Source organism: Pocillopora verrucosa, chromosome 1 (assembly GCF_036669915.1).
Source record: "Pocillopora verrucosa isolate sample1 chromosome 1, ASM3666991v2, whole genome shotgun sequence".
NCBI lineage: Eukaryota > Metazoa > Cnidaria > Anthozoa > Scleractinia > Pocilloporidae > Pocillopora > Pocillopora verrucosa.
In genome coordinates this window covers 19327892-19342612 of record NC_089312.1, presented here as the reverse complement: position 1 = coordinate 19342612, position 14721 = coordinate 19327892, and the positions used below count along the sequence as shown (strand labels likewise).

The window sequence follows — 14721 nt, the reverse complement described above, 5'->3', positions numbered from 1 at the left end:
TGGAAAACCTCCCCTAGTCTTTGTTGACATTTGACATCATAGTCAGTCATATTGTGACGTCACTTGACACTTCTCGAAGCCCCAGCCCACTGAATGCATAATCACTTGCATTCGATATTGTCCTTTCGATCGCAAACAAGCTACTATCACATCCGAACAAGTTTTCGTTGTGCTTGACGATCTTTATTCGGACCAAAAATTATTTATGACATTCTGATCCTTTAACTGGTTGGGAAAGGTCAATCTTGCTTGATATTCTCTTCGTAATTTTAGCTTCGCGTCATTTTGGATTAATTCATCTTCGTCCGGAGTACGTGTGAGGCGCCAAAGCTTTGTTGTTTTATCTCTTTGGTATGCTGCTTTAAACATGTTCAGTGCGAAAATTTGAATGAACAGCAAGATAAGGCAATATTACTGCGTTCTACTTTGGAATTGGAAAAGGGTTTTTCTAAGCGCACTTCCGGTCCAAAGGGGGGCGGAAAATTGACTCAAAGAGAAAGAGCTCATGGAACTGAGGCTTGCTTTGGGTTCAACAAAGTATTACTAAAATCGTGTTTCGAGCTTTCGGATTATAGATTAATTGTGTGGAGAAAAAAAGATTTACAAATTCTAAGGGAATTATACAGTTTGGCCGCGTTTTGCAAACTTGTAGAGATCGAGGACTGAGAAGATTCTCGATCTTTATAGAATTTTCCACAACGAAATATTATCACAATTAACATGGAAAGCGCTCACAGTGAAAAGTATGAATAATGCAAAAAGCGAGGCATACATCCAGATTAGGGTTGTTTTGACACATTTAGAAAAGCCCTTTGTTTCTCCGGGCCGATTATGATTGGCGCGTGACATCTGCCTGTCTCCCTTCCTTTTCAGGAAATAACCAACTTCTGGGCTTTGAAATCAAAACAGATTGCGGAACGACGCTGATAATTCTACAGAAATGAACCATTTTAGATTGAGATTGATAGGAAGTACTACAGCACTCACGACAAAGTTTCAGACAATCTCTTACTTTTCTGGCTTTGAAGCCTGAAGACTAATCGACACTTGCGTGCCCAGAAACACATCGGCACAGTATCTAATTTACGATCGCCCAAGGCTGTCGCCTCTGATTGTAATGATTCTAAAAGCATGAAGCATTTCCTGTACTCTTCTCACAATCTAAATATTGCCCAAGCAAGATGATGATAAAGTTTCCAGCTTTACAAAACAAAACCGAAAGACAAACAAAAGTCCCTTTTCTAAAATTAGATTTTCCTTCTCTAACGTCATTCTACTTCACATGATCAGGGTGTGGAGATCTTTAGGGCTCTGATTGGCTGTTGCTATGACAATTCTGACGTCCAAATTTCGCTGATTGGCTTTCCGCGAAGGAATAAATTTTCAACACTCGTCAATACCATTTCAATCTAGTGGGTAAAATTGAAAGGAAGGTTTTACGGAAAGGCCATAACGTTCTTCCTATTGCTGTGCACAAAACCGTAAGAATAGTTTGGTTAAAGGAGATTGGACCTTAGAGTGGAGTAAAACTTACGAGAAGAGATAAGTCGACGATTAGCAGCATTGCGATTCGTAAGGGAAACAGAGCTATAAAGTGAAGATGACGTTCGGGACACAAGTGACACAAAACGATCGCATTTCACCTAATAAAGACAGCATCCATCACAAAAATAACTCGAAGAAGAACACAAGATTTCGGAACGACCGTTCCGTTAAAGTGAAATCAGTTCAGGAGCCTGCTTCCGTTGTATTAGATTCAGGACTCGCGACTACTGTCAACATACCACGTCGACGACGAAGCGAAAACAGTAGCGACACGGCGCTCATTCCATATGCGGGGCCAAAATTTAGCAGTCCACCTCATCCAAGTGTTCTTCCCAAACCGCCATCACACTGGATATCGTCTCCCATCCACAATCTCGACGGAGATTTTGCGGCGATGTCGCAACATCTTAGAATGCTGCTTCGAGTAGAGTCATAGTGAGCTTTCTCAAAGACAAAGACGGTTAACGAAAGTAAAAGCTATTCTAGTGTATATATCAAGACCGAGACGTCATAGCAAATTTGTAGATTTTGTACAAATTTGTATATTTGTAAATAAGAGAAAATTTATCATACGTTCTAATTTTTAAATTGTTTTAGTTTCGAGTTTACAACATCTTAGCTATATTGACGTGTAAAATTCATTTTGCTTTGTTTCAATTTTGGTAATTTGTTCATGTCTGATCGACTCAAATGAATTTTTTCTTAGCCTTTTTGACACAGGTAGAAAGTAAAAATTTTCGTTAGGTTTTGGAACGTTTCAACCTTAGGATGGTGCAGAAAGTAGTGATAATATGTTAAGTAGTAAGTAAGGAAAATCGGATATTTTAAACTGGAAAGTTGACGAAACAAAAATAGATAGGATAGGACTTGTAAGACTCGCTCAACAACAGACTGATTGAAGAGAAGAAAGAACTGATCGACGTATTTCCACGTAGAGGAAGTGTGAAGTGCCAACAAATGGATTCATCTCCTTCGCTAGATCTTGAACCAAAGACAAAAATACTGGACTGCTTGGACACCCATAGCTAAAAACTCACAACTACAAGGAATCAAAGACTGAGGCCAGCAAGACTGAAGAAAGAAGACTGCGACACAATTATTCAGACAAGACAACAACGACAACACACCGGCCCTATTCAGGGCCACCCAAATCTGAAAAAGTCATAACCAATAGTGAGATATTTTGTGCAGTCGATTCTTATCAATGCACAATATTCATGCTCATACTCCTCTTTCTCTTTAACTCTCTCTTACTTTAATGGCTCCATATCAATCAACTTCAGTCCATTCTCCTCCCCAGTGTAACTTAATATTTTTTTATCATAGTCATGACAGTATTTAAATTATAAACTGTCACTAGTGTCATTTTAACATGTCCAGACTTGCAAGACCATTGTGTAGTTTTCTCACCCAGACAGACAATTTTAGCTGTTCAAGGTGTCAAGATTGACATTAAAAAGCCAAAAAATAGAAACAATACAAACTTCTACCAAACCACAATTAAGGATTTGAATAGAATTCATGGACCCCATCCAAAATTCAGCTCTGTGAGTGCTTATTAAGATAAGCCATTTCCTGTTTGAAGTCAAAGTTCGTCAAGCTAACTTAAAATTCCCTCCTGTCAGATCTGTCTATAAAGGAACCTTGAAGGCAAATAACCTTTCATTCCTCATGGAATGCGGAACATTTTAACTGAGAATTGAATCTGCTTTGGTAAGCATATCTAACACTTTGAAATTCAACATTTTTTCATTGTCATCAATTCCAAAGGAAAGGCTGAAAATGAAAAATTCTTACCATTAGTTAAAAGAGTGAGCATTGCACGAGATGCTTAATTAAACCTAAATTCTATCATTGCGACAAATTTTACTTATAATGGATACACATGCCAACCTTCTATTATCACATTCTCAAATTTCCATTTACTAACACAAATTGACTTTACTTTTCCAGTTGAATACTGCTCTATGAAATGTGTAGTCTTTTTTAAAATGCCAATTGCATTTTAGCCAAGTTAGCTGACAGACTATTGCCTTGCATATAATTGGCCAATGAGTACTTCAGCATGAGGTCTTTTGCCCCGAATCTTTCACATTCAGTTGTTCACCTTTGCTCAGGCAATCACAGAGTAAAATTAAACTGACTTCCAAGCAATTCCAGATTAATCCTTGCACTTCATTAAAACTGCTCTGGCAAAAACTTGCCACTCTTCTGTTCAACTGCTCCACAAGGCTTTGTTTCGTTACCATTTCCCTGTTACTAGCAACCTTGCCACTTGCCTGGCTGAACTTTGCTTTGAAGGGGGAGGAAGGAAAAGGTTCAGACCTTGCCAAAATCTAATAGCAACACCTTACACTATTAAGAACAAAAAGTGTATCTACTTGCCTAGTAGCCCTAACATTTACAGTACACTTCAAATCAATAAAAGCAAAACATATGATTTCTTAATCCAATCTAAAATTTCAGAGTCCAGCTCTCAAAGAAACCAAGAGTAAATGATTCTTTTAACTCCCAAAAGTGATTAACATGTTACTTCTCCCTATAATAGCTATACATTATCCAGCAAAAAGGTTATAAAAATACTTAAACTTATCAGGTAGAGGATGTTATCTTGATATAATATCAAATTCTCACAACTAAGTTATGAGAAAATGTGTGGCAGCTAGAGGGGAGAATTAACAATCAGATTGTGGGAGTTAAAGGGTGAAGGCAGACCTTGAAACCACCAAGAAGTGGGATGGTTTCTTTGAAACTCTTAGTGTAACCTGGTCAAAATTTTTATTGGCAAGTTGCTAATTGGGTGCAAAATACATGTATGTTTGGTGGGTAGATGAGAATGGGAAAAATAGGAGAAAATAACTTAACCTTCAAGTAATGACTTCAGATATCACACTACAGAACATCTAGCCTATGTATTTTTGAAAATTATGAAAATTATCAAAACTACCAACAAAAAAATCAAATCTAAAAAATTGACTATGATAAAACAAGATATTATACACTGATGATTACTGATATCACCTCAGTAGGTTACAAGATGCACAAGAAAATAAACATTCTATTCAATATAAAAAAGTTTTACATATGGAACACAATATCACCAATAAATTTATTACAACCTCTGTTAATAATCCGTGTAGTTGATGAATATAATCAAAACTAAAATCAGCATCCCCAGTCAAGCTTGAGGAGATCTAGTTCATTATGTAAATAAACAACATTTTGGCAATTTCGTTCACTCTCCACCCTGTTCATTCAAGTTACCTATAAATCTCAAATCATCAGACTTGCTGTCAGTCAAAATCAGTTCAGCCTAAGAAAGAGGGGATTAAAAAAATCTATGAAGGAGAGCTCACTATTACTGGAAAGCATATGCAACTGCATTGAGCATACCTTAACCTCAACAAATCAATTGGAAAATGGCAGCTTAACAATGTTCCACTATGTTCTAAAAACAAACAATTTTCTGTAAATATTTGGGAAAAGGCCAAGCAACCTTCAAATGCTGTTTACACCTTAAAACATCAATGTCTAGACTTTCTAATGAGTGTTTTCCATTTCAATAAGAAAAACCATATAAAAAAAGAGACTATTAAATAACTGTCAATCATTTAGGAATTCACTCTCTTATTTGTTGCCACTTGTAAAATAAATACAAAACCAAATTCCTGCATGCTTGATCAGGTATTGCTTGTCACACATTCATTGAAATTTGATGATGGAAACTCAAATCAAGATTTCAAAAAATCATTACATAGTTAAAAATATATAATTATATATAATTATATATAATAATTATATATATATATATACACCCATTTTCTCATAAAAAAGGTGTTAACAGAATCAATTAAAGGGACAATTTTTCAAAAGGATAGTACAATAGTCAAAATTTCCAGAGACTTTGTTTCATCTTTGTACGATTCTTTTGCTTTAAGTGCCCATTTGTTTAGATGTATTATGTAGATCAAGTTATCCAATTTATGCAGGTGAAAAAGTGGGACTACAATTTAACTGTAGTCAAGTAGACAAGTTTTCCACTGAAATACCTGTATGATTGCATAAATTATGAACCAGTGATCTTTAACCATTTCTCTTTTGAAATAAGTTGGTGGTGAATAACATAGTAGACAACGCATTAACTTGGAAATTTCACAAAGGCTTTGTTGCATATTCAATAATAATAACAAAACAACAATTTAAGAAAAGCAGCATTTGTTCAACTCTTCCAGATGTACACACCAAACAGTGTCACTCTAAGGCATACTGTTGTAAACCAGATATGGATAAATTGAGATTATATACTGTAGAACCTACTTTTTCAGTTATGTTTGACTTTTATGGCTATAATTAAGCAGTCATACAACAGCGAAGATAGTGTTGAATAAACCAACAGTACTCTCTCTAGATCTATATATTATACATATATTGAAATACTTGTGATTGCATTGAGATTTCGGTTTCTTACTGAACTTAATGGCACCATGCAAAGACTGGTGTAAGACAATGTTAGTAGGCACAGCAATTCTCAAACTATAACAAAAAAGATTTTGTTCCCTTGATGTGAAATATACCTGCATTGTTCATCACCTTTCTTGATGAGAAAACAGAAGACACATATATATATTTCAAATATATTTTCAAACGAATGTTTTTGAAAATGGGTATAATTATATATATATATATATATATATATATATATATATATATGGGAGAGGTTCAAATGTAAATTTATTTAAAGATGAATTTGAAAAAGCCTGGAGATTTTTGTGCTAGCTAGCATACTAAAAGTTCCACAAAATAATCTGATAAAATATAAATATAAAGATTCCTTTCTTTTTTTTCAAGAAATATTGATGGCAAGGAATTTCCATAAATATACAAAAATTACTATATACATCACAGACAGAAACATTAAACTATCCATCTCATTCATCCACATGCTCATTATCAACTGTTCTTTTTTAAATTACGCCACTTATCCTTGAGATTAACTGATGTTCGCCCAACAAAGTTATACTTTTTCAGTATCTTTGCCCAGTTCCCTGTGCCATATAGTTCCACACCCTCTTCTAACCATCTTGTTTCATCAGCGCTCCAAAACTTCTTTGCTGAACCAACAGGGAGCTTGATATTGAGATGTCGTGGTTTAGCCGGGGAAGGAAGTGCTGCACAAGAAAATAATCTCAGATCATGTTTCTGAAAGCGTTTGAAGCACCTTTTGTACTGTACAGCCACCATCACAGATAAAAATCTCCCCTTAGTTTTAAAGGTTATTTCTCCCTTACATTAACCCTCCCACCCTCCGTGATTGACATCAAAAGTTACCCTACACTTTACAGATTTATATGTATCACAGAATGATATTCTGATTGACTGATGCAGTGACCCAGTTGGTATAAAAAATTTCATTTCTGTTTTAATTTTAAGAACCATTATACTGAATCAAGGTAGGAGCTAATGGAAGGAGATGATATCTCTACAATAATGACTCTTAAATGCTGATTTATCATTTTTGTTTTTCAAGAGGGGATTCGGTCAGTAAAAATTTCCTAAAAGGCAATTTAAAAAATAGGCCTCCAAAGAGTAGAGCTAATCGTGATCATACAACAATTATATACCACTTCAAGTCAAGTTTTAAAATACTCTGCTCCCATCCTCCCTCCCACAAATGTGATTGGAAAAAAAGCCCCCTTCCATGGAACAATATGATAGATAATGAATTAATTCATTGAATTAATTCTTAATTATTAGTGATAACTTTTTGCACAATAAAAAAACCTTTTCAATCACTTGAAAGACTGTTTCATCAACCTAATCTTGCTAGAACACTTTAAATTGTTCAGAGTGATATACCCAGCTATAAGACTTACTAATTGATTTGTGCTTAAACACTGTTTCCTCGTCGTCTGAGGCCCAATCTATTTCTTCAGCATCGCTATGATTTTCATTATACCTTCTCTTTATTGTCCGTTTTTCTAAAGATTTCCTCTCTCTTTTGTTTTGATTACTTCCACTAGGGCTAGATATGCTGGGTCAACAATGACAAAATAATATCATTATTATTCATGAATTAACAATTTAAATAATCAGAGTCTTCATTGATCAAACCACATCAAATCCTCACTCCCAGATAAATCCAAGTCCCTAAGGGCCATAACTCATAAGAGGATGCCCTTTGCTCGAAAACAAGCTATCAAATACTCAAATCAAAGTACTTATTTAAAAAATCAATCCCTGTAATACTGAGCTCTCTGCAAACTTGTTAATCGGAAGAACATTTCAATAAATTTTATTCTCCCTCTTCACCATATTTGTCATAGAGTCATTGAAATATTCATAGAAAAGGAAAGCTCAATGTTAGAGATGTATGCCAGATCCGAGAGGTGGCCTTTTTGTAAGCTTAGTGCCTTTTTACTTCTTCTAACCTTCAGCTCATTTGTAACATTTTAGGAAATTCCATATTCAGTACCAGAACAAATAGATTCATTACCAATTTTAGCTATGATGCTTACCAGCATTGTTACTATACTTAAAATGAAAATTCCTGTCAATCCTTAGATTTTGGAGCAATGAAACTACAGAACTTTGATTTCTTTTATCAAACCACTTGTGGAAAATGTTTGTACAAAATGTAACCAAGCTCTTTTAAAAATAAAACTCCCAAAAGGGAGGTATCTTAAAACTTTGTTAACAATGGTAATCAACAAACATCTCTACTTTAAGCAAATGAAGGCTAATAACACTGCTAGAGAAAATCCTTTCTACCTGACTGGTAGAGCAACAATGGTCTTGCAATGCCTCTCACTCTCCCCATCATTATCATTCTTGTCATTGTCATTGCTTTTGTCATCGATAACTCTGCTTGGCCCAGCTTTTGCTGCCACCTTATAAGAGTGCTGTTTACTTACTCCAGAGCTAAAGTCATTGAAATAGAAAACAAAACTGGTGAAAACAAAACCGTAGAAATCTATGAACATTTTGTCACCCCTCAAGGCAGAACATAAGACCTCATGACTCACTCAAATGTTTTGAAAAATAAGGCACAACATAGCCTTGAAGTAAAATCAACCAAACAAATTTCAGTGGAATCTATAGTATAGTAACATAGGTACTTGATGATTGACTCTGGTAAAAAAAGAATGAGCCTGATTAAAAACTTAATTTCATACCTTCCATTTTCACACATCGTTTGTAAACCTCTTGTAAAATGCAATGAAAAATACATGTCTTAATCCAATCATACCGAAAACTTTGGCAAGGGGAGAGTGCTAGTGAAGATAAATGAAATACTCTAGTAGATTTTTCAAAAGCTTGAGGTTTTTCAACAAAAACATGCCCAATCCTTGACAATCAGGCAGCAGAGGGCTAACTCTTTAATATGTAGCAGCAAGAACCTAGAGTATACTTTAGGATCTAATAAGAATTGTCAATATTTTCTGAAGAATATATTTTTCAACCTACAAATCTTAGAGGTACACAAAAGTCCAAAGTTAAAACATTGCAATACCCCACAAAATATGCTTGTCACATTTTTCCATAAGGAAAAGTTCATTTGCAGCAAAATTGTAGACCAACTCTCCACATTCAGATGTGTGGTAAAGGTTATTACCAAAAAATAGAAATTTAACAGAGAAGAAAGCTTGAAGCACTTACAAAAGATTTTTAGATGATTGTTTCAAATTATTGATTACTACTTGACATTGCTGAATCCTGTGTACCATACTACTCCCTGCAGTTGTGCTACTTGCTTCTGCATTGCTTTTTGTAACCTTTGGGAAGAAAGAATACCTTAGATTTGTTGAAGAATGCTTTCCCCTGTCACATAGGTAAAGGGGTAGAGTAGATAAAGTCAGTTTAAGAGCTAGGAACCCATCCTTCCCACACCCCGCCCCCAACACCCCCCACACCCACCCAGATATTTTTTTCATGTTTAAGCTCAACTCAGTAACTTTCATATCTGCATATTCTGAATTTAAACGGAAGAACACTAGACAAAAACAAGGTTATAGGTGACATCAACTCTATAGTTTTGTGACTCAGCAGATTTTGACAATTTTTTCTCAAATGGTTCACTCTTCATGCTGAGAGACAATTAACTTTTAAAACATGCTGTATTTGAGAAAATTATGTATTGATTGCATTTCTACTTTCCCAGGACATACAAAACTGACTCTGTGTTATTTGTTTTGAAGATAAGGGGGGCATTACATTGACTTAGTTTCAAACACTATCAAATTTCTTAAAGAAGAAGCAAAAATAAACACATATAACATAACCACATGAGAACCCAGGGGAAACTTTGGAGTTTGAGATCCCTTTGTTGTACATGTCACAGGTAGATAAAAGCAATCATTATGGTATTCTGGTCTCAAACAATGGAACATGGGTTTCTCACTTGCATTATCTAACAGTTAACATGTCATTGGTCTAAAAAAATGCCATTATCATACCCCTTGTTGAGGTAAAATTGGAGATGTTGTTTTTATCTTTCCTCTACCAATTTTTTTGTTCAAAATGCTAATATCAGGATGGGTTCCTTCCACAATACTTTTCCAGTTTTCTTCAACTTCATCTGATGTATCCCAAGCAAAGTAAAGGGCTTTTATTGTTTTTGCATCAATCCCAGGCCTATAAGAGTAAATTCAATTCTTACACTTATAACACAGATTAATAACCTAAGACAATTAGCATTCACTTTTTTTGTTCTACACAAAAAAATCTGAGTACACCATGATGAATTAAGCCCCTGACTTGCTGCTTTTGTGGTCTATTGTTCTGTCACTGAACAAAAGAAAAATCTTTGGCAAGCTAAGAAATATACATGATTATGTACAACAAGCTTCTTGCATACTGCTGGGGCCATCAATGTCACAAGAGTGTATGGGCATTAAAGGGAACCTCCACTCTTACAGCAAACATTTAACTCAAAAGGCTATAAATGTATCAAATACAAGATATTTGGTTCTTAAAAATTATTCCTCTAAACTAGTAAAATTTTTTCAGCCTTCAAAACCACACTTCACAGCAAGTTTGAACTTTCTACATCCACCATCTTATTAGGTGCCTAGGGCACTCTGAAATAATGACATGTGATAGTTGCTGGGCTTCTGTTATCAAATGTGTATCCAGTCATTCTATTGTAAACAAAGCTATCCATTCTTCCATTAGGTATGATTCATGGAAGCAATGGTCCTCAAAATGTTTGGAACACAGACATGATTCTTTTGGGAGACATATCCTTCCAATTGCATGAATCCATGCATATTTAATATATTTAGAGCCTTTTGAGCAACATTTGCATCAAGAATGAAGGTTTCCTGTAAGAAAGATATGGAATTTTTTCCCTACGCTGGTCACAGACAAATAATAACTATCGTTTTTCGACAGCTAAGCAGAGCTTGAATTAACCATATTTCTTATTCTATATCATTCAGTGTATTTTCATTGTGTTTAGTGATCTCCTTACTATTTATTATTCACCCCTTGACCTGTTAGTTAAAATTGACCTTCCATGTATTCAGAAAGTATTATATAAGCCTCAGGGAGAGAGTGATCAACCATATTAACTTTATCAAGCCAAGTAATTGAGATGAAATCAAATGGAGACAACCACAACTGGCATATTCTTATCATCACTGAACAAAATAATTTTAACTGGATAAGGTTAAGCAAAACAGTAAGAATAACCAAGGTCTGAATTCATGTTAACTGCCAAAGCCAAAGGATGAGGTACATGACAAAAACCTAGGAATTTATAATAATTTCCAAGTGTTATGAAAAACCCAAATTAAAAAATATGATAATTATCTCTTCATTCAGGTTTAGAAACTACTTATGGAAGGCATGGCATAACCTCTACATGTATACCTAAAAATTGCTTCCATTTGGCCTAAAACATATACTTCAGTTCATATTTGTCTGCAGAGATTTCTCTCTGTGAAAGAGCAAAGCCCAAGGCCTAAAATGGGAGGACATACCTTTCTTTGGTTGCATTCTCCAGCAAAGGTGCCTAAAATAAGCAAGAATTGAAAGTAAAACTTACTATAATGACACTATTCACTTATAAAGGGGAAAAGAGAAAACTAAGCTTAACATTGGTGCACTACAGTATTGTTCTAAATATTTAAGGTGATGGAGGGTCACTTAGCAATAATGCTTCACACAGGATTCATAAACACACAACAGTGTGCAAAATTTAAGACTTTTCACACTTTTTTCCAAACCATCATTTTCATTTTCCACTCAAGGTTGCACTCAAAATGATATAGCCTGAGCAGAATAGCAGTTGTCAGGGGTTCTCCCAAAAAGATTAATTCTGTATTCAAGAAAAATCTGGATTTTTTCAGGATTCATATCCTTGATTCCTTACAACTAGGTACAGCAAAATGTATAAGATATAGGAGTTAATTTTTTTACCTCTTCTAAAACTGGAATTTCAAACTTTTTCCATGCTGGGGTAAAAAACTTCTGAACTTGGTTGAGAAACTTTTCATATGTGTGCTTTCCCAAAAATGTTTCTATGAACGTATCATTTTCAGATTGAAATAACTCCCTGAGGTCATCTTGATACTCCTGTTAAAAAGAAATCAATCATACCTTTGGCTGGGTCTATATTAATAAAAATTTAACAGCAATATCTCGAAAAAATTATTGCCACAGTATCAGACAAAACTCTGAATTGTAAATCATGTACTAAACATAGCTTCTATATAGTCTTTAGGGAGATGGCAGATTTTAAATGGGACAATAAAAAATACAACATAAGATTTTCATAAAAAACTGACAACAGTTAAGGGAGTGCTTTTAGGATCAATTTCCCATAAGTTAATTTGTTGCTCAAATTTTGTTGGACTGTAACAAACATCACTCGAACTTTTTCAAACTTGTCCAAGACATATCGGCCCAATTTGTGCTAAATAGGATACTACCGTCCATTCACAGAGCACCAAGTATGTTAGATATAAACACTTTCATTTCCGAAAACAGTGTCTGCCTATATAATTGATTTCAACCCCATGTTTCCAACTTGCTTAATCAACCCATCAGCCAACTATTTCAGGAGCTCAAAGAGAAACACCACTTAGTAATTCAAAAAGGAACTATCACGATTATTGGTGAGAAACAAGGCTTCAAACAAAAAACTATGTGTGTAAACGCCAACCTTTCAACAGAAAAACATATACAAATGACGACAAAACACACCATTTGACTGAGATAAACCTACTATAATTGATCTCATAAATTCCCTTACAACAAATGGGAAAAGCACTCTCTCAACTACTATTGACAGATTTTTTTACTAGAATATACTTTGAACACAAAGAAGGGGATTTGTGAATATGTCCTTGGCTGTTAGACTTTTCTTGGATGAATAGTTTAGCCTTGTACTTTTCTACAGTAAATTGAGTAGTATATCCAGTAAATGGTAAAATGTAGCAATAATTACATGTAACTTACTTCATCATAACCATTCTCACTGTACAATCTAGAAAACAAGTTTTCAGCATTTTGAATGTCACCACATCTGTAACATGATAGGATGATCTGTGAGGAAAAGAGATAAGTTTTAATCAATCATTAATCAATTAATTGATGAACTCTGTCAAAATTCCTGTGAAGTACCAAATTACTTTAAAGCAGAGAAGGCAACATGGGCAAGTGGCTGAAGCTTACTGTTGGATGGCTCAAAAAAGTTTTGTAATTTTTAGTTACAAATGAATAAAAGGGGAAAAATTTTTCAGAAAAATCAGAGTTGTCACTACACAGACAACGAAGTCTGAGAAACTTTAGGGCTATTGTAATGACTGAAAAATTGGTGTTTGATAAATTTATGAAAAGATTGATGTATCTAGGTCCCATTTTGGTACCCATGGCTATGCCATTAGTTTGTTTGTAATAGTAGCCACAGAATAAAAAGCAATTGAGTGTTAGCACTTGTTCAGCTAGGCAGTGTAGTGTTTTAGAGCTAGATTCCTTAGCAGTGCATGAATACTTAATAAAAACCTATTGGGTCCCTGTAGCTAAAAGAAAAATTTTAGTGACCCCTATTCTTTTTCCACTTTCATTTATATGGAAAATGATAAAAAATATTTTCATAACATTGAGAGGTACCAAAAAATTATCAAAAAATTAAGGTGGTTCTGAATTAAAAGTTTCATTTGTTGTAAGTTAGCTCACAGATGATGCTAATAAGCTGTAAACATTTCAGTGATAAACAGGCAGGGTTCAAGCTCATAAACACTCCACTATCTTGACCATTCTGAGTTTGATAGATGTCAAAGCTGGCAAATCAATGAACTGTGGATCTCTAATACACTCTAACATCAGAAGGCTTATTTTCCATACTGTCCTCTAAACATTTCCTAAGGAGCTGACAAAGGTAATTTTTTTAATAATCAAGAGCTTCTTTAGTTGGTGGTCATTTCCTTTATTCTCGTGACATTAGGTATTAGGGTCGAGCTGCCGGTAGGTATCAGCTTAGGCTGATACCTGCCGTCATCAACCTTTTCAGCTAGGAGCAGCCTGTTTCGCGAGTGATATTTAATCGTGGCTCAACTACGATACAAAATCATTACCTGTAACTTTAAACTGCTTTTCATATGAGACCGCTCAGCCTGAGAAAACGGAAAGATGCACGTTACTTTTTCGAAGAATTTCAGACATTCCGGTCCCAGTATCCCTTTTTCGATTTGTTCACAGTGACCTTCATCGTCAGAAGGGGAACTTTCCTGACTTCCACCAACATCATCTTCTTGACACTCCCACAATCCAATAATAAATCTGATGCAATTGAGCTTATCTGAGAGTTCTTTCCTTACTTCAGAGTGTCGACCACTTAACAAGTAATCTGTACAAAGTAAGCACGTGTCAGTTTGTAAACAGAGACAAAATTTAAGTTTACCAACAAGGTAAAGTTACCTTCGATGAAGGAATTCTGCACTGAATTCTTGAAAAAACTTACCCTGTAGAGCGTTTCTCCAGAAGCCAGAAAATGAGTGTTTTTCTTTGAATTCCTTCCAAAGCTGATAAATACAATAATCTAGGAACCATTCCGAGGTGATTCCTAACAGGTTAGCGTCGTTCGACGGTTTGCCCGCCATTTGTGACTCGTTGACCCCAGTCTATCTCGTTCTCGTAAGAAATCCCTCCATGCAATGCGAAATTAATAACCTA

The 14721-nt window shown here is 35.0% G+C and overlaps 2 protein-coding genes across 5 annotated transcripts; one reads left to right on the top strand and one right to left on the bottom strand.

The window, feature by feature from the left end:
• Positions 1–1600: 1600 nt before the first annotated feature.
• Positions 1601–1981, top strand: LOC131788827 (proline-rich nuclear receptor coactivator 2-like). The gene has a single exon (XM_059105920.2). It carries the CDS (start codon positions 1601–1603, stop codon positions 1979–1981), a length of 381 nt encoding a protein of 126 aa, XP_058961903.2.
• A 1381-nt stretch (positions 1982–3362) lies between these two features.
• LOC131788843 (uncharacterized) lies at positions 3363–14653 on the bottom strand. 4 transcript variants are annotated; one of them, XR_010718898.1, is made up of 12 exons: positions 14510–14653; positions 14124–14395; positions 13006–13092; positions 11965–12120; positions 11526–11557; positions 9999–10176; positions 9202–9317; positions 8314–8463; positions 7419–7576; positions 4939–6713; positions 4810–4858; positions 3363–3838 (listed from the first exon to the last, which is right to left on the bottom strand). XR_010718898.1 is itself a non-coding variant. In XM_059105937.2 (10 exons), exons 1-10 carry the CDS (start codon positions 14646–14648, stop codon positions 6496–6498), a joined length of 1506 nt encoding a protein of 501 aa, XP_058961920.2. In that variant the 5' UTR covers positions 14649–14653; the 3' UTR covers positions 4072–6495. The 4 variants fall into 4 exon arrangements, 1 of the variants encoding a protein (XP_058961920.2); XR_010718897.1 differs by having other exon boundaries at positions 4810–6713; XR_010718899.1 differs by lacking the exon at positions 4810–4858.
• Positions 14654–14721: the final 68 nt, after the last annotated feature.

Coding starts and splice junctions, on each gene's coding strand:
- LOC131788827 (XM_059105920.2), top strand. CDS start 1,601: ATGACGTTCGGGACACAAGTGACACAAAACGATCGCATTTCACCTAAT.
- LOC131788843 (XM_059105937.2), bottom strand. CDS start 14,648: ATGGCGGGCAAACCGTCGAACGACGCTAACCTGTTAGGAATCACCTCG. Junction 14,396..14,509: donor CTGGAGAAACGCTCTACAGG/GTAAGTTTTTTC, acceptor TACTTTGTACAG/ATTACTTGTTAAGTGGTCGA. Junction 13,093..14,123: donor AAAGCAGTTTAAAGTTACAG/GTAATGATTTTG, acceptor TTTTCCTCACAG/ATCATCCTATCATGTTACAG.